This window comes from Cimex lectularius, unplaced genomic scaffold (genome assembly GCF_000648675.2).
Source record: "Cimex lectularius strain Harlan isolate CLEC.00 unplaced genomic scaffold, Clec_2.1 scaffold395, whole genome shotgun sequence".
Taxonomy (NCBI): domain Eukaryota; kingdom Metazoa; phylum Arthropoda; class Insecta; order Hemiptera; family Cimicidae; genus Cimex; species Cimex lectularius.
Genome location: NW_019393402.1, coordinates 36,001 through 56,401, shown reverse-complemented (window position 1 = coordinate 56,401; position 20,401 = coordinate 36,001). Strand labels below are relative to the sequence as shown.

The 20,401-nt window shown below is 34.2% G+C and overlaps 3 protein-coding genes and 1 non-coding gene across 8 annotated transcripts in view; 3 read left to right on the top strand and 1 right to left on the bottom strand.

Moving 5' to 3' along the window:
• The window catches only part of LOC106660772 (sodium/hydrogen exchanger 7), a 28,717-nt gene extending 21,405 nt beyond the window's left edge, over positions 1–7,312 (bottom strand). For 2 of the 5 annotated variants that reach the window (XM_014383682.2, XM_014383680.2), the window contains exons 1-5: positions 6,992–7,312; positions 618–841; positions 470–547; positions 321–397; positions 51–254 (exon numbers count right to left, since the gene is read on the bottom strand). In XM_014383682.2, coding sequence (XP_014239168.1) covers positions 51–254; positions 321–397; positions 470–547; positions 618–841; positions 6,992–7,229 — 821 coding nt within the window. In that variant the 5' untranslated portion in view covers positions 7,230–7,312. The remainder of the gene's footprint in view (positions 1–50; positions 255–320; positions 398–469; positions 548–617; positions 842–6,991) is intronic. The other 3 variants (XM_014383679.2, XM_014383678.2, XM_014383683.2) reach the window with 3 other exon arrangements.
• A 252-nt stretch (positions 7,313–7,564) lies between these two features.
• Positions 7,565–7,636, top strand: Trnap-ugg. Its single transcript has one exon. It is a non-coding gene; the product is annotated as a tRNA-Pro (tRNA).
• Positions 7,637–11,772: 4,136 nt separating this feature from the next.
• LOC106674336 (neogenin-like) lies at positions 11,773–16,017 on the top strand. The gene is given in 4 exon segments (XM_024229944.1): positions 11,773–12,520; positions 12,522–13,451; positions 13,453–15,089; positions 15,092–16,017. Coding segments are annotated over 4 exon segments (3,435 nt in total). The 5' UTR covers positions 11,773–12,194; the 3' UTR covers positions 15,634–16,017.
• An 897-nt stretch (positions 16,018–16,914) lies between these two features.
• LOC106660976 (fatty acid-binding protein, muscle) lies at positions 16,915–17,539 on the top strand. Its single transcript, XM_014384058.2, has one exon. It carries the CDS (start codon positions 17,021–17,023, stop codon positions 17,420–17,422), a length of 402 nt encoding a protein of 133 aa, XP_014239544.1. The 5' UTR covers positions 16,915–17,020; the 3' UTR covers positions 17,423–17,539.
• The last annotated feature ends 2,862 nt before the right edge of the window (positions 17,540–20,401 follow it).

The window sequence follows — 20,401 nt, the reverse complement described above, 5'->3', positions numbered from 1 at the left end:
TGAGAAACTAGCATTTGGAAAAAAGGAGTAAACAAAGATTTAAAAATTACCTGCTGAGAACAATTGCAACTGCATCATTAAGAACACTTTCACCAAATACTAATGAATATAGATTAACGTCAACTTTCATATCGTTAAAAATTGCCAAAATTGTAACTGGATCAGTTGGGGAAATTATTGCACCAAAGTAAAGGGTATCAAGAAAGGAATATTTCAAGTCAGTTATCCAAGGTAATACACCATACATAAGTACGCTAAAAAAAATACACATCAAGAAAATTGTAAAAAGTTTCCAAGAAATTAGCAAAAAAATTACGCACCCTACAACAAAGGCTGATATAGAGGTACCAATAACTGCATATGTCAATATCGCACCAAGATTTCGGAAAAAGTATTTCTAATAAACAAATTATATACATTAATAATTAAAATCATCATAAAACTAGAGGTTTTACAAATAAAAAAATACCCTTTTCAAAGAATAGCCAGCGTGGAAGATTATCGGTGGTAAAATGATATTAAAAAATATCTCAGGATCGAAAGTAGCCTGTGCATCAAAGAAAGAGTTACAAATAAATTATCAAAAGGTGGACATTTATTTTGGACCCATTAACAACCTTGATGTCAATTTCATTTCCTGAAACTTTATCCAGGCCTCCACGAAATGAGTATGCATAGGTTTTGTTGAGTTGCTGCGTGCTCCCCTGGCTGCTGAAGTGCAGCCAGAGGGTATCTGGAGGTAATGAAAGGTTGTATTTTCCCCCTGGTTGCTCCACAACGCCCATATGAGATACAGGTGTCTGAACAGCAGCAAACCTTATGAAGAACCCCATTATAAGACCTAAAAATCAATAAATACGTTAAACTAACTAAAACTCAGACTCTGTTTATTGAAATTCAATATGTTTAGATGGACAGAAATGACAAAAGATTAATGCTTAAAAATCAAATAATATCAAAAAATTGTACTAGAACTAAATAATAATATTATGTATATTTAGAATACATTTGTCACCTCATAGACCTTTATTACTAGTAAAGAAATTGTATATTTTTGAGTAACATGATAAATCAATTATCAATTTTGATAATTAATCAATTTCATTAATAAACTAGTATTTAACAATAATGTAGAATAATCCATGTTGAACCAGCAATACCACACTTATAGGGTCCATCTACATTAAAGAGTTTGTTGTTATTCAAACATGTTTCAGCTTTGTACCATATTCAGGGAGGAACAAAGCCAAAATGTATTTAAGTAACATCAAAACCAGTAATTGTAGAAAGTCTAAGAAAGTGAACCAGTGCTGGTTCAATATTTACCGACTTGAAGACCAACACCCACGATCAACTTTAAAGTATTTTCTGTCATTAGGAAGGCTTAACTTTCAATTGTAGTTGGGAGTCGAGGATGAGAGTCAAACTGTTTTATATATTATTACCAACTAAAATTCTAGAGTGGTGGATTTGAACATAGAACTGTTAGCATGCCAAATAAGATTCAGACACCCTAACTGCTCGGCCACCACACTCTCCTCAATACTTAATAATATTTATATTGTGGGGGTCAGCAATGGTGAAATGGTTAGTGCGTCCGACTCATATTTGCCACACTAGTGGTTATAGTGGTTCTGTGTTCAAATCCTGGCCCATGGAATTTTATTGATAACAATATGAAAAATGCATTGTAAAGGTTTGACCCCTTGCCCACAACACCCAACAGGTAGTTGGACATTAAGTCCACCTGTATAACAGGAATCACTTACATAGTATGAATAACATTAAATTAATTCTTATTTAAATATAATTTCTTTAAAAATTTCATTATCAATAAATCAAACTGGCATATCAGCTTAATCTTAACTCACCAACTCAATAAATCATACATGTAAATGTTTTTCAAATTTGACAGACAGGAATGTAAATGTCAATTCATCCAAAGTAGGATTTGTTTATTAAAATTAATTATTATTATTACAGATTCTGTTTTACTAGTGGTTGTTGCTTCAAGAGGAAATAAGAGTTTGACATGTTTTATCTTAAAATTTAACAGATATCAATTATCAGTTCAGCTATCTGTCAGAAATGAGTATTTTTTAGGTTTTCATTCAGCATGAAAAATAGATAACAGAAACTGAAAAATATAAATGGTTTAAATGATTCATTCAGATATTTGTTTCTGTAATCTTTAAAAGTGAACATGGTTTATCCTCAACTGTATATGTTACGAATGATAGATCCATATAGAAGGGTCTGTCTTATCATACACCATTAAAAAAAAATATATTCTTGTATAGACTAATAAATTTCCAAGGCTGTATGTAACTTGAAAGTGCATTAGATAAAATAATCATACTGGAGTAGTAGGTCAGGTAGTTAGTATTCAACTAGTACCTCACAAAAGATACTGCACGCTTTGAAATGTTTTTACTTTTTCAGAATGCAACATATTGATCATTTCTTGCCAAAACATACCATAAATTTTTAAGGAAATATATATAAAATGTATTTAAGTTGAACTCTAGTAGAAACTAAATGCCCCAAAAGGTTGGGTGATGTATTAAAAATAAATGGGGAATAGCTAATCGAAAGCATGTAATTGTATTTTGGTGTGACTTTTCAACAAAACTTTCAATACACATATACCCATAAATTTTCTACTTATGGTTTCATTTTAAAATTATTGGCAAGTAGAAATACATAAATTTAGACAAATGAATATTGAACAGGAAAACAAAATATATAACTTGTTATAATTATTTGTTTATTAAAATTAGATGGTATTACTTCATTATACAACAGAAACTGGTTGTAAGGTTGAAAAAAAAACTATATTTGGCAAATGGAAAAAAATTCGAACGTCAAATTGTATTATTTACACAAATTTCCAATTCTTACGTACTAGTCTCTTGTTTTTATAACTTTGCCACTCTTACTATATTTTAATCCACGTTGATTGTCAAATGATTTATTGACTCGCATACAAAAAAACACCAGCTTTAAACTATATTTTTTAATTGCCAATCTTTTGATCATTATTCAATATTTAAAAGGTTAAAAAATAAGGTAAACCATTAGTTTGTTGATCGAGTTAGCTTTGCTCAATGGTACTTTCTAAAGTAAAGGGAAAAACGTTTTAACAAAAATTCTTTAGTCTTTCAACAATCAAATTGGCAAATGAAAAAGAAAAAATGCATTTTTCCCTATTAGCAAGGGTCTTAAAGTGGACAGAATATTTTTGTTCTTTTTTTATTATGTTTTATAATTCAATTAATACATAAATTGTTCATATTTTAAGGGTAAAGTGACAATCGTAATTGTTAAAGACATGACTTAGTAAATTATTCAAATACATTTCCCTGTGATATTTTTTACATCTGCAAGCATTATTTGTTTGTTTAAATAACTACTTTTTGTTTGTTTTGAAATGTCACGACTTGAATTATTAAAACAATTTCTTAATTGATCAAGTTTTTATATTGATTATATAACAACAATAAAGAACAATCCAGATTCCAGACTAATTATGATTCTATTTTTAACTTTGTGGGGTTTGTTGATGTAATCAGCCTCTATTTTCCCATTTAGTTTAATAAGCCACAAGGTACATTTAAAATAAAACAAACAAAAAAGGGTAATATAAAAATCCAGGGATTAAATGAATTGCACTAATATTTCATTTGGTTCTGGATTATCACACTGAATTGAGATAATTTGAGTAATAACTGGATTATTCAAATCCCACTTGATGAATAAGCATATCAAACTACAAAAATAAAACAAAAATGAGTAAATCAATATCAACATACTTAGTAGGACAGTATGTCTAGTCCCTGGGTTCATATCCCAGCACAGCCCATAGAAATTTAATTGATAATGTGAAAAAAGTAATGTGGTTTGGCCCCTCGCCTTCAGTACCCAATAGGTAGTTGGATGTTAAACCCTCCTGTATGACAGGAATTATTTTCTTAGGTTAAAATTTATAAAAGCCAAGTTGAGTAATCTTATGAACAATGAAAATGTTCTCTCAATATATTAGAATGTCAGCTAAGAAGAAAGTACTCACAAAAGCAAATAGAATGTCTTACAATATCTGTTGTTAAAATTACACACAAAATTGTATATTGACCAATCAAGTTGTCCCTAATTTGAATATAGTTTGTTTAAAAAAAATAAAAAAAATAAAAACTTTTTTCAGTACTGTGTGTATACCTGCCATGACACTCACATGTTTGATATTAAATACACATAATTAAATTAAACACATAATTAAATTTTTGAGTGATATAACTTTGTGATCAATTCAACAGCCAGTAATGACATAATTTTTATGCAAACAATACGTTTTGATGTCCTGAATACTATTATAATCCTAGTGACAAATAATTGCAGTTTTGTATCATATGAAATTTTCATTTTTTCTAATCACGCTGATAGCAGCTTTTATAAAAGTATGAAAAGGTTCTAGTTTTATAAAATTACATTACAACTTTTGATTATTTTCATGTGATATTCCACCATCATGCTTAGTAAGTCGAAATTCAGTTGATCCTGTTTGAATATATACAAATTATAGTAGTGCAGAATGGTGTGTATAAAATTATAAATGTGTTTAGCATTTTTCTGGTATACATTAAGATTTATGCAAAGAAAGCTGAGATTAAAATTTTGTGACATGAGCGGGACTTGAACCCACGACTTCAGATTATGGTGCTCCACCACTAAGCTACTGTGTATTTATTTATAAAATTTAATATATACCAAAAAAATTTAAGATAATAAAATAAAAAATTGTGTTTAGCAGTATCCCTTGAACAATAGGTTTTTATGTTATAGTTTTGTTAATTTTTGTGTGATTTCCACATGATTTACCACAGTTCAACTTAGTAATTTAAAATTTAGATAATATGGTGCTGTGCTGTTAGTGATTTCAATGGTAATCTAGTAATTATACAGAGAATATGTTTTAATGCTAAGAATTTTTGTGTGATTTAACAATCAGACTAGTTAGTAATCAATTGACTGTGTTCATGTAATATGACTATTGCCATTTTTTTTTTAAATAAAATTGGCAGTTGGAAAGTTCAAAGTAGGTGAAGGATAGTTATGCTAACACCTGCTACAAAAGTATGTTAAGTTTCTGGTTTTATAAAATTCAATGCATTTCACTTTACAATATCGTGAGGGATTTTCACCTTAAGGCCTGTGGGGTGGTAGTCCAGTCATTTCCAAAATTTTGGGATAAATATCCTTGCTATTTTAGTATGTCCACAAATTCAGCCAAGTAGCCAAAACGCATCTGACAGATCGAAACAGTGAGAAAAGGCAGACCAAACTGATAGGAAATGACAAAACTACAGTGTGCAATATTTGTTGTCATACAAAACAATATTATTGCAGAGTAATAAAAATGTCAGTTTGATGTGCCACAATTTTTTTTTTAAATTTTTGTCTTATATTTCCACAAGACAAACAAGGTAAGTTTAATGAAAATTGTCATCGAGGTTCAACTGGACCAAATGGATGTCCAGAATGCCCCCTTCCAAGAAGATACAACAATCCTAACAGTAAATAAATTTTTATTTTTAATAAAGTTGGCTGATGAAATACGAACTTGAACAATCCTGTGTACAAAATAAATTGTTATTTTTGTGGTAATAAGTTAATGTTTTTCTTATTGAATAATTTTGAATGCAACAGAAATAGTTGGATTGTACTGTGTCTAGAAAAATACAACATGATCTTGTTACAAATGAATTATTTGTCAGTAATGAGTTTACAATGGTTTGTTTCATTTGTGTGGTGTTTGAACAACCGGTCTTGAAAAATTAGATCATAATTTTGGTGGTTTCGATATGCCTATCCTCAATATTTTTGTATGACCACAAACCCATGAGAAAACGCAAAGCCAAAACATGTCTGACAAGCCTAAATAATGAGGATTGGTGGACTAAATTGATTGAAATGATCAAACTAACAGTACACAATGTGCATTTATGTTCAAAACAAAATTAACTGCACATAATTAATGCAAATGTCAGCTTCATGTGTCACAATATGTTTTCATTTTCTGTACATTTAGGTTTTTTGCAAAATTTCCACAGGCCATCCTAGTAAATTTAATGATAATTGCCACCAATGTTCAATTGGATAGGAAAATATTACAATATAGGTAAAATAAAGTTATTTAGTCATAAAATATGTTATGATGTAAATAATATCTTTTATGTGATATTTCAACAATCCTGGTTATAAACAAATTGTATTTTTGTGGTGATATGTTTTTTTTATGCTGAACCAGTACTGTGACATTGTGTATTTCTTCTCTTGTGGGTTTGTTGAACAGTTCAAACCCTCAAGGAAAGCGAACCCAATGCAGGTTCAGCATGAGTTTGCCAACTCGCAAACCAACATCCAGCATCAACTCTACTGAATCTAGTACAATTTTGAGTGCATCTGAAATAGTTGGGTTGAATGGCTTCTATAAATGTATGAATATGGTCTTGTTACAAGTGATTCATTAGACAGTATTGTGTTTACAATGTTTTGTTCTTTTGTGTGATGTTTAACAACGTTCTTGAATCATCATATCATGTTACGGAAACTTTCATTGTTATGTAGATTATTTAATAATTACAATCTTTCGTACTGTAGAAAATGTTAGTTTATAAACATAATATATTAACGAAATTGTGCGATTTAAAGTGATGAAATGTTGTTTACGTGTTTACTATCAGATTGTTGTATAATTAGATTGTAAAGATGTCAGCTGAAACATAAATTTAATACGGGAGTCTTCAAAAATTCTGAATGTAATTCTTGATGCTTTGATAAATTGTGATGGACGTGGATTAAAAACGTTAAGAAACTGGCCGATATACGATGTGACAGCCGTTAATTGGAGTTATAAACGGAAGCGGCCATTCTCAAAATTTCCACTTGGACTACTCTGGAGTCGAGATAATGCGAAAATACAGTAATAACATACCGTAAATGACGGCGAGACCGGTTTCGTGTAGGAATCTCAATCTGCTCTTTTTGAAAAACCATATCGTAAGAACTGTGGCAGTCAGAAGTATCGTGTAGAGCAATATGTTGAGGCTGTCTATCCTGTGAAGTGTCTGGGCTTTAACGTCCAACTCGATATCCGTCGATTCCGAGTCGGCACAACTCAAAATAACAATTAAAACAGTCCATCTTAGCACTGTATTGTACTCGGCCGCCATCTTTACCCTTCTGGCCTTTATCAAATAATGAGACGGGGAAACGCTAAAATGATAACAACGATTCCCGTTGCCAACTTAAGCACAACAAAAGACGTAAAAATTTTCGAAATAAATGATCAACAGAAACCTTCGTTTAAATCAAAACAAAGAACAAAAGAACCACTGAAAATATTATTTTTTAAAACCCATTTATATTCAAAACATTATACAATTTTTGAAAAATAGGCGGGGCCGCCTTTTTTTCTACCTCTACTCCCAACTTTCACTTGGCATCATAAGAAAGGAAATTTTACTTTTACAGAAAATTACTTGTTTTGGCGCATCCCGTGACAGGAGGCCGCTTGGTCTAGGGGTATGATTCCTGCTTTGGGTGCAGGAGGTCCCGGGTTCAAATCCCGGAGCGGCCCGGCAATTATTTTTGCAACTCCTCCGGGCCTCAAACAATTTTTATTTATTTGAAAGGCATTAAGCCCCTTTACGTGTACATATCTTACAAATAAACCGCATCTCACGATATCTGAATAACTATCGATTAACGGTCACTAATCTCTACACATCTTACAAATAAATTTTAAACAGTAAAATAAAATAATAGCGATAATAATAAAACATATAATCTATCTATATATATATAAAGTTCCATAACTGACTGACGGACAATGCACAGACCAAACTACTGGATCTGAAGAGCTGAAATTTCTACAGTGCATTCCTGTAATGACATGGATAGTCGCTAAGAAAGGGTTTTTCGATATTCCATCCCTACGGGGATCATATGGACGTTTTTTTTTACCATACATAGGCCGAAGTGAAATATAAGAGAAAAATTTGAGAAACGAGACGAATACAAACCCACCCAGAGTATACTAATACTCTTGCATTGCATTAGAAAGTACATTAAAACAGAGTCCCACTTGAACGAATTCGCAGATAACAGCTAATAAAATATATAAAACAATAATGGCAATAATATTATTTAAAATACCTGATGGACAAAATGAAAGCATCACCATTAAATTTGATCGTATTTTGGTTTATTCATATTTTAAATACCAAAAATAGGTTGTAAAAATAAACCATTTAAAAAGAAAATAATTAGTACCTAATTTTAAAAAAATATTTAGTGAAGAAAAAATTCAAAAACAAATAAAAATGTAAAACAATTTTTTTTTAACCCTTTAGGCCTGGCATTTGGAAAATTTTTGTTAAAATCTTGAGGAATTATTTCTCATTCATAAAGAACAAACATTTCCAACACTCCCAACAGGGTGTTAGGACCTGGGGGGTCGTGCTCATTGCTTAAGTTGGGTCCCAAATGTTCGATTGGATTCAAATCTGGACTTCTAGCTGGCCATACCAAGATCTCAATTCCAACGTCATTCAGATAGTCATCATACATGCTCTATTGGGCCTGGCATTAACCCTCATGAGTGAGAATTTCTCACCGATGTTGGGGACAAATAAAAACTGGAACTCATAAAAAATCATACAAACACCTGATTTTCACCTTGAAGTTTGATTCTAGCTCCTAGAAGCCCAAAGGGACTGTGGAATAAGTCAAAACGCAGAGGTATATATAGATTTTTAGGATATATATATATATATATATTTGTACGTATAGATTTTTCTATGGGGCTTGCAGAGTGATGAACCTGTAATTTGGTAGTTAGCAATCATTTCAGTCTACCTATCCCCAGCGTTGAGTGAATTTCTCTGTCCTGTAGAGGAGTTTCAAGTGTTCTTTTCATGTTTATGAGATCTTCATTTATTATTTTATTTTTAATTAATTTACAGCAGGTTCAAACAAAATTTCAGCACTTGTAATAGTCAATTTTTTTCATGTTTGTGAGATCCTTGCTGAACATAAACCTGCAATGTCTATAGAGAAAAGTATCAATTTTTTTATGTTGTTGAGATCTTTACTGACTTCAACTATTACATATAATTACATATATTATATTATTTTAGTTAATTTACAGCAGGCTCAATCAGTGTTTCAGCCTTTGTGAAACATGTCATTTCATCATGAAGTGATGACCCTGGAGTTTGGTTTAAAGACCCACTGCTTATTTATTGAAAGCATTAACCCATGTTGATGTGAAGATGATCCAAATATTTAACTTTTATTTTATCCTGTGACTATTAAGGCAATTTTGGATTATGGGTCAATGTTCTATTATAGGGCTCCCAAATTCATACTCTAAATGCTAACTACATACATATCAAAAAGTGCATTTTACAGGTGGAATGTAAGATTGCCCGATGGATATTGTAAACAAATATTGCTGATCAATAGTATTAAAAATGGTACCCGAGAAGAACCCCTTAAAATGGGGAAAAAATAAATACTCAAGTAAAATGACAGAAATTTTGGGCGCTAACTACTCTTCTATTGTTTGCTGGTTTTTTAAATGTACATTGTGTGTTAAACTAAATTAATGTTAATTAAAAATTAGACATTTATAGGGTAGAATATGATACATTACTTCAGGACGTAAATATTAAAAATTTCAAGGATACAGGTCCTACAAAATTTGTAAATACCTCCAAGAAACGATACAAGATTTGTAAGTGGGGGATATACTGCCTATGGGTCTTTACGACGAAGTTGGTTGTTTGGTATAGGGTATGGAGATCAGACCTAGAAAACTGCTCAATTCTTAAAGAACACAACAGCAATCCAGATAGGTAAAAAAGTACACTCAAAAACTTAAACAATAAGAAAAATAAATTAACGCTAGATGGCAGAAGTGTCTCTATTGTAAACGGATTGAAAGCGTTGTGGATATGTACTAACAAAAAATGTACAAAACAAATAGCTTAATATATGCTAAAAATCGACTGCCGAAAAAGAAAGCGCTCGAAGAGCTATGCGACTAGGATAAACTTTGCGGGGTCATGCTGGGAATAAATATAACGCACGAGCTTGCTTAAGAAGCTACGTTTAGGGGAGAAAACTTAGAGAAATAAAGCTACCACTAAATGCATATATGTATTAAAAAACAAAAAATATGGACCAAACAATAGCTAAGAGCACGGAAAATATTAATTACATAAATCTAACAGAAGCGAAGGGATTCGCAGTTCCATGGTTTTCGACACACTGGATGTGACAAGCATTCTATCTCTCAGTTTGTCGACTAAGAACAGGCGACGCCATCTGCAACCCCTATTTTCACCGCTTTGGTATCAAAGATTCACCATTATGCGAACATATCAAACTGCGGAAACGTTGAAGCTTATTGTCACGATTTGCCTAAATTCGAACCCAAAAAGGAACCGTTTAGATAAGCTTGTTCTCATACACTTACGCCGATTTACCCTATTTTGAGCTATCAGGTCTGTGAAATACAAACAACACATTCGTACAAATGCTTATTCGAAAAGTTTGTTGGAAAAGAAGTGATGCACTTTTAAATTGGGGTATGGTTGGCTGACTGGGCGTTTTGGTCAAACCGCTGTCTAAAGTATGTCTTGCCTTGTGTGAGGACTTGAGCTTCAAGAAATGAGCTAGTATTTCAGTTTTGCTGAAGTGTTGGTACGTTCGAACGCTCCGGACTTCCCCAATTCACCTAAACATCGAGGGAAGCCAACCAAAATTAAGACAACCAAACTACTTTGTGTCAACGATCAAGAATAACGTCTAATGTATAATATAATTTATATGTTAATTAATGTTCGTGAAATCTTTGTTGAACATTTACTAGAATTGGCGAAACAAAACGGACCGGTTGATAATTAGTCATTATAAGGCTATTTGGAGTTATGTATAAAGAGGAAGTAAGTAAGGCTAATCGTGGATAAGTCTCTATATGTCAATAAATGATTTTCCGGTGTTTTGGTGAATTTTTTTCAAACCATCATAATTTAATAAAATTGTGTTTTATTAAAACTGTGTGGTGTTTAGTGACCGTTAGTTAATGATTATTTGACGGCACTCTCAACACGGCACACAAGAATGACACTTTGAGCCCTGAAGATGATCTCAATAAAGATCGAAACGACGTTCAACGATAAAGAAAATGTTTTTCTAAAACCTACGTCACACCAGACCGCATCTCACGATCTTCAAATAATCATTTATTAAAACTCATGAATTTCTGGACTAGTTTAATTCGGTTTACATTAAAATAAATATGTTGCAATCAATCTAACGTTTGACGTATTTGTACTAAATTTTGAAAATCAAAACCAGTCTTAGACTTATAACTAAGACTATTAAAAAAATAAACAAAAAATATAAATAAAATAAAATGGTAATAGTAATTAACAATTTTCCACTGGTTTTGTTCTTGCATTAAGATCAAAACCAGGTAGTAAATTGTTAGTCGTTTTAATCTGTCAATAAATGATTTTCTGTGTTTTTCTGTCAATTTTCTTTCAAACCAATCTCTAGCCATCATAATTTAATAATTTTGATTAAAATTCATGAATTTCTGAACTAGTTTAATTCGGTTTAGATTAAAATAAATATGTTGCAATAAATACAAGGATAAAAATACATATATATATATATATATGTCTGATCAAGTGGACTGTATGGGTTTTCGTCTCTATTCGCGAATCGAATGGCATAGATTTTATTTGTTTTTGGAGAAATCGTACGAACTCCTTGTATGTAGGAACATCTTCTGAACGGTACGCCTCTTCGAACGAACGCCTAGTCCACGGATCCACAATGGACAGGCCTCGATTAAGAAAAATAAAATCTGCCACGTCCTCCAGGTCGATTTGCTGGAGAGCTGCAATGGGGGTACAGAAATTGTCCAAAACCGAAGTTAATCCTTCCCGAGGCTCCATACGTAAAGGTTTGGAATTAAAAACCTGTTCTAAATATCCGTTTGCTAAAGACCTTTTGTCATTAAAACGGTCGAATAAAGCATCCCAGATAACTTTGTAATTGTTCGCGGTCGGAGTCAACCCCTGACAAACGTTTAAGGCTGGGCCCCGTAATCTCGATACTAAATGGGTCACTTTTTCCAAGTCCGAGAAGTCGACATTCTTGTGGACCTAAGTGTCATTTCGGTTGGTAAAATAGTCAGTCGTACTGCCACAGTTACATTTGCCAAATTGCCTTCATTAGATAAACAGCCTCAGAGTTTGAATGTTTATCCAAAACAGACGGCTCATTTCGCCTGTCACAGCAACAGCAAACCACAGCCGACCGTGACATGGATAAAAGATCAACTTCCACTAGTTTTAGATGAAACGAGGATGATCGTCCTGCCTTCGGGCTCGTTGGAAATTGACGAAGTCCAAGTATCAGATATCGGGAGCTATCAATGTAACATCTTATCGACTAAGTGAAAAGGCTTTCCTCACTGTTTCACAAGATCTTGAGGGTTCGTCAAGGAAAATGAGCCCTGAGTTTATTGCTGAACCAAATTAAACAGTTGGGTTTGAAGGTGACATTATAACTCTTGACTGTGCAGCCAACGGTAATCCAAGACCATGGATCGATTGGCTGAAAGATGGCATTAAAGTTGTTATGGCTGATCTAGACAGTCGGTATGAGAAAGTTGGTACTGGAGCTTTGCAAATTACAAATATGAGGGAATCCGATGCAGGCCATTATCAGTGCAGGGCAGGGAACAGTGTGGATTCAGTTGATACACAAGCAACTCTATCCATTCATGTTGCCCCAAGATTTGTAAAACATCCATCATCAATCATTGCAGGTGTTAATTCTGACATTGAACTCGAATGCAAAGTTTATGCCAAGCCTGAGCCGAAAGTCTATTGGCTTAAAAACGGTGATCATGTCGCCAACTCTAGCTTATACCTTCAAGTGGTGAATGGAAACAACTTGCGTATTCTGAGGGTGATGGAATCAAATTCTGGCATTTTTCAGTGCCTTGCATCTAATTCAGCTGGCAATATTCAAGCTGCTGCCCTTTTGTCTGTGACCAGCACTGTAACAAACTCTAGCAAACCTTCCATTCCTTGGTCTTCTTTAGAGAGCATTAGGTCACAAACCGGTCCTCCAAAAGAAGTAGAGGTGATCGCAGTGAGGCCCAAGATGGTTACTCTTAAATGGAAGTCGCCGGCTTCAATTCAAGGTGAAATTCTTGGCTATAGCATTTTTTACAAGGAGCAACATTCAAACAGGGAACGTGTCGTAAACACATCGAGATCTAATCTGGAAGAGACAAATATCTCAGGGCTCAGTCCCAATACAACGTACATTTTTAGAATCGCGGCAATCACTACAACAGGTCTTGGCCTTGGTCTTGGTCGTAACAGCGCCAGAGTTAAGAGGAGTACCAAGCCGTCCTTTAAATGTTCATGCAATTTCATCCACTACAGAACTTAGAGTCTCTTGGTCAGAACCACATGTAACAAATGGAAAGATAGACAAGTATAAACTTTATTATTATGAGTATGATTCTTCAGAGGAACACCACATTGAAACGGAAGACACATTTTATACTTTGACAGGTTTGAAAAAATTCACAGAATATTTTGTATGGGTTGTGGCTTACAACCACTATGGACCGGGCATGAACTCCGATGAGATTACAGTCAAGACTCTTTCTGACGTACCTTCTGAACCTCCTACGAATGTTACCGTTGAAGTAACCAGCTCTTCAAGTTTAACGGTGCGGTGGGATCCACCATCACCTGAGGGGTGCAACGGTGTAATCACAGGTTACAAGCTACGATACAGGATGCGCGATCGTAGAGGCCGTTCTGAAACTGTAACCACAGCTGGTAACAAGAGAGTTCATGTGCTGACAGGACTTGACAAAAGCAGCATATATCCAGTAAGGATTTGGGCTATTAATGTTAATGGAACTGGACCCCCTACAGATTGGTACACGATTGAGACTTACGAAAAAGACCTTGATGAAACGATAGTTCCTGATAAACCATCTGATTTAAAAGCGAAAGCAAATGGAGATTCGATAACAGCAGTTTGGTCACCTCCAAAAAATACAAACATTCTTGTTCGTGAATATATAATAACATGGGGTAAAGGTATACCGGATGACTATGTTGAAAAACTCGATGGAAAACAGAGGCATTATGTAATAAAAAATCTTGAACCTAACTCTGAATATATAATCTCGTTACGGGCTAGAAATGAAAGGGGTGATGGACCATTGGCTTATGAGAACGTTCGGACCAAATTAGAAAATATCGCAGAGCCAATAACTCCTCTCCTTCCGCCGATTGGGCTCAAAGCCACTGTTGTGTCATCAACATCAGTCGTTCTCTTCTGGACAGACACGACATTAGCCCCAGATCAGGTAGTAAATGATGGGAGATACTACGTTGTTCGATACAACCAGTTTCACCCCTCTTCGTTAAATACAAGATACAGATTTCACAATTCAACAGTCCTCAACTACATGATGGACGATTTGAAGCCATTTACACAATATGAATTTGTTGTTAAAGTAGTAAATGGTCGTAGAGACAGCCCTTGGAGCATGACGGTTGCAAACACAACATGGGAATCTACCCCTGGCTCTCCTCCAAGGGATGTGACTGTTGTGAACCAGAATTCGCCCGGTACTGTCAGTCTTTTCTGGCAGCCACCCAAAATCCCGAACGGCCACATAACAAGCTATGTCGTATCGTACACGACAGACCTTCAATCGAAAGAGAGAGACTGGGTAACCGAGCATGTGCCAGGTGATAAAATGGCAACCCTTATCAAAGCACTTTCCCTAGACACGACCTATTATTTCCATGTCAAAGCAAGGAATAAAAAAGGATTCTCTATCAGCTCTCCGGTAGTTTCAATAACAACACCAGCCTCTGCTTTTGGTGCTATAGCAGAGGTTGGAAATTTAAACAAAGGAAAGGGCCTTAGTAATACTACCTTAATGTACATAGTTATAGTAGCATCATCAGTCTCATCACTTTGATCGCAATCTCTGTTGTGTTCCTTTGTTGTCGAAAGTCAAACCCCACAACCCCCGATCGCAGCAAAAAAGGGTATCCAAAAGGTGGAAAGGCAGGAGCCAGCAACATAAAACCACCTGATCTCTGGATACATCATGACCAAATGGAGCTCAAAAACCTTGACAAGAACCAAGATGGTATCAGTAGTAATGTTGGCGGTGGAACTCTACCAAAATGCAATGGAGATTCGACTCCTCCAAGAAGTGGCACATTGGAAAAACATCAAGATCAGTCCATTCATCGCGACTACCAGGCGTCTTATATAGGATCTCAGTGCCAGCCATTACTTATGCCAGAAGAAAGGATTTCGACATTGAGGCGTGGACCCAAACCAAAACTTATAACTTTGCCGATTGATAATTCACACTTTAGGGAACCTGTGGCAACAGCCGCTCCAATGGGGGGGACACCAACTTCGTCTGAATCAATCAATCCGGCCCGGAGGACCAAAATGTCTGATCAAGTGGACTGTATGGGTTTAAAATTAGACTAAAATAAAATGAATTATAAAATAAAAGGGAAAAAAAACACTCACCTCCGGTGACGATAGTCCAGCTACCTCAACTGAGGTAAAGGGGGATGCAAGGAGGAAAATGGTCGGAAAAGTCAGGAAAAGTCGGGACGGGGGACCTTCACCACGCAGATGTCTCAGGAATCTTACCAACCGGAGCGATGACGACGATAAATTCATAAAATGAAGACAATAAACGAAATAAAATAAACTTTAAGCTGGATCACGATTTATAAAAAATTACAATTACTCAAGACGACGACACGACGAATTCAAGCCTCGATCTGGCCGACGACGAGGCCGGAAACGTGGCGGGGGGTTTTCCGAAATCTTATCCCGAGTAATCATTACGGCGTAAACAAAATATGTATATATATATATCGTTTGAAATAAACAACAAAATACTAGTGTATGGATTTTGTTTGAGTGTATTTTTATATTTAATGAAACGAAAACGAAGTTGATTGTCTGCATTTATAGGAGGCTTAATTTACAGGAACTTACTGTTAGATGGCCAAGAACTACAATTTTATATGAGGCTTAGCCTACAGGGTACTTAGAGATTTAGTTTGAACAAGGTTTGTAGTATTTAGACCAAATTTTGAAAATCAAAAACAACCAGATTGATGAATTTACAAGTAAAGTGACTATTAAAAAAAAATTAAAAAATTATTATAATAATTAACAATTTATGACTGGTTTTGCTCTTAATAATATATTTAGATCAAAACCAGGAAATAAATTGCTAGATAAATTTTAAGGGTAGGTCTTGGCTTGTGTGAGTTCTTGAACTTCAAGAAATGATCTAATATTTCAATTTTTCTGAAGAGTGTTGGTACGTTCGAACCCTTTGGACCTCCACAATTCACCTAAACATTGAGGTAGACAACCAAAATGATTTTAAACGCCCAAACTACTTTGTGTCAACTATCAAGAATTATGTCTCCTTTTCATGTTCGTGAAATCTTTGTTGAGCTACTAGAATTGGGGAAACAATGCGGACTGGATGCTGATTAGTCATTATAAAGCTAGGAAGTAAGGCGAATCGCGGATAAGTATTGTCTCGGGTCCGCCGAAACCCGTTTCTACGGTTTTATCCCTCCTAGGAGTCGACCTCCGTAGTTATCCCGGATGAAGGGATCTACTGATGAGGAAATATGTGGGTGTAAGTCGTATGAATACGCATGTTTCCGGGCCCCTGGGTCGAAGGGCGGCGACTCAAAGAGCAGAGTGCAGGGAGGGGCATTGCCCCCACCTTCACAAAGCCGGCCGGCGTTTCACGCTCACTCCTGCTTCAGTCGTCATCCTTGCCTTATACGGTTCGTGTCATCGTGTGTGAAGTCCAACGACTGAATTAAGCTCGACCAAAATGAACAAGTTTTCCGGACTCAAGTACAAGCTTGCCAAGAGCGAGAAGTTCGACGAGTACATGAAGGCCCTCGGAGTCGGCCTGATGACGAGGACTGTGGGCAATTCCGTCTCCCCCGTCGTCGAACTGTTGGTCGAAGGAGACGAGTACACGCTGAAGTCTTCGTCCACCTTCAAAAACACGGTCGTCAAGTTTAAGCTGAACCAGGAGTTCGATCAGGAGACACCCGACGGACGCAAAGTCAAGGCTACGTTCACGATGGAAGGAGACAACAAGCTCGTCGAAGTACAGAAGGGCGACAAGGAGACCAAGATCGTAAGGGAATTTTCACCAGAAGAGGTCATGATGACCCTCACTGTCGACGATATCCTTTGTACGAGGCTTTACAAACTCGTCGAGTAAATGCATTCCGAGTCTTCTCTTCGTTTACACTTATTATCACAAAACTCCTAAGTAAAATTACACTAAATATTGTAATATTTAATATTTTTTGAATACACGTATAATTATTATATCTTAAATTTTGTTTTTATTTCGTTCAAGGCGTAACACCTTTTCAGCTTCAAGTGCTGTTCATGCATGATCATTTCCTTGCACGAAATTGCGTTTGCATGTCTACACCTGAAACTTAAACAGAACCTGACAAAACTAATGAAAAAACAAGTTTTTAGTTAACATCGTGATGTCTCCTAGGAGATTTAAAATACAAATAAAATTTCCATTCTCTTAAAAATGTTTATATTTACAATAATATGTACGATGTAGTTTAAAATAGGTCAATATAATAACGATAAACCGCATACGTAATCGGGATTTATTAGTAGTAACGAGGACGCATTTATAAACAGCTGTAAGTATGGATATTTTACAGAAAACAATTGAACAAAAATGAATTTTCATTCGGATTTTAAAACTGGGTTGGCTTAGGGTTGTAATGTCGAGCTTCCCGGGGGGGGGGAGGGGATTTGAGCCAAGATTTAGCCTCATTATTAAGAATTTCTTGCTTTGTATTAGTATTTCTAAAGTTAACAAACACAACTGCTTAGAGTACAATTTATTAACATAAAACTCAATTCTAAGTTAGAATATATTTATATTTAATAAAACGGAAAGGAAGTTAAAATGTTATCGTCTGTTTTTAACGTAGGGTTAACCTACAGATGAATTAGACGACGAAAGAACTACAATTTATAAAATAATTTACACTCGGCTGACTGTAAAAGGCCCGAACTATCAATTTAGAATGAATTTTGAAAATTCCTGATAGATGAATTTGATTATTTAAGGGAAAAACGAATTGTCCGCGTGGTTTATAATATCCGTTTACGCTTTATATTGTTCCAGCTTCACGGTGAACAGTTTGTGTCATGATTTTATAGTGAAATTAAAACCAAATAATTTTTTTTAGAACTGAAAATCCAGATTGATGAAAGTAATCAAGTCACATTTAAACGCCTTAAGTATGAACAGAGAATGCGAGATGGATTATTAAAAAGAAAAAATAATTAAACAAAAACCAATTGCCCGTCGGATGTGTTAAAAAGGGTTTAGGCCTTAGGGTTATATTGTTCGAGCTTAGTCAGTGAACAGTTTGAGCCATGATTTCGTAGTGAAATTAAAACAAAATAATTATTTTAGAATTTTGTAAAACCAGATTTATGAAAGTAATCAAGTCACATTTAAACCGCCTTAAGTATGAACTGAGAACACCAGATGGATCATTGGAATATAGGAAGAAGGAAATAGTTTAAGCCAAGATTATTTTTTTGCCTTGTTGTCTAGCATATTGGTCAAATCTCTAGAAGCCAAGATTTAGCCTCATTATTTAAATTAAGGAATTAATTGTTTTGCGTTAACATTTACAACTAGTTAGACACAGTTTATCAATACAGTACAAACAGGGGAAGTCTCTTAGTGGTGAAAATAAAATCAAGTAAAGTCCACTAAATATATTGATATTTAATAAAACGGAAAGTAAGTAACCTACAGATTTACTTTGTAGGTTTGTGGTATTTGGTCTAAATAAAAAAAAAATGTAAAAAACAAAATAAAATGAAAGTAATTAAAATTTTATGACTGGTTTTGCTCTTAATAATACATTAAGATCAAACCCAGGTAACAAATTGTTAGTTAAATGTCGCTAAATGATTTTCCGATGTTTTGGTGAATTTGATATTTTTTATTAAAAGTCATGAATTTCTGAACCAGTTGAATTTGGTTTACGAAAAGGAAGTTGATTGTCTGCTTTTATAGGAGGCTTAACTTACAGAAGGCTTATTGCTAGATGGCCAAGAACTACAATTTATTAAAATAAAACAGTCAACCCTAAATTAAAATATATTGCGATTGTCTGCTTTTATAGGAAGCTTAGAGGACGAACCTACAGGAGACTAGAGATTTAGTTTGAACAAGGTTTGTGGTATTTAGACTAAATTTTGAAAAACAAAAACAACCAGACTGATGGAATTATAAGTAACGTGTCTATTGAATAATAAATTAAAATAATAATTTTATGACTGATTTTGGAACACATTAAGATCAAAACCAAGTAATACATTGTTAGTTAAATTTCAATCTGTCTCTAAATGATTTTCCGGTGTTTTGGTTAATTTTTTTCCAAACCAGCATATTTTAATCAGTTTTATTAACACTCATGAATGTCTGAAGTAGTTTAATTAGGTTTACATTAAAATAAACATGTTGAAATAAATATAAGGATATAAATACAAATATAACGTTTGAAATAAATTACAAAATAAGTGTCAGGTTTTTTGTTTGAGTATATTTTTGTTTGAATAAAACGAAAAGGAAGTTGTTTCTCAGCTTTTAGAGGACACGAAAACAAAATAGAAGTTGAGGTTTTATTGTCCATTTTTAATGGAGGCTTAAAGGTTACTGTCGACTTAAACGGCATAACAACTAGAATTTATTAATAATCATATAATTTACATGTGGTTTATTTTGGAAAAGGCTTTAAGGCGTCAATTTTGAATGAATGTTGAAAATAACGAAGAATTTAGTAAATAGTTTTTTCTTTGATAACGCTTTAAACTTTATATTATTGTTTGTTTTTAATAGAGGTTTAACCTACAAAAGGCTAGACGACCAAAGAATTACAATTTATTAAATAATTTACATGCAGTTGACTGAAAAAGCTTTAGTTCAAACAAGGGGAAAATAACGAATATATTTTAAAATAAAGAGAAGTCAACAAATAATTTTTATTTGATAAGGCTATGGTCTATCTACCACAGGAAAGCTGTTTGTCACCTCTTTTATGGCTAATTACAGTAAACAGCTTAATAGAACTTCTGAACAATTCAGGTTGCTACAGTCAATTATTTTCAGATGATGGTACCATAATGCTCACAGGTAGGGATC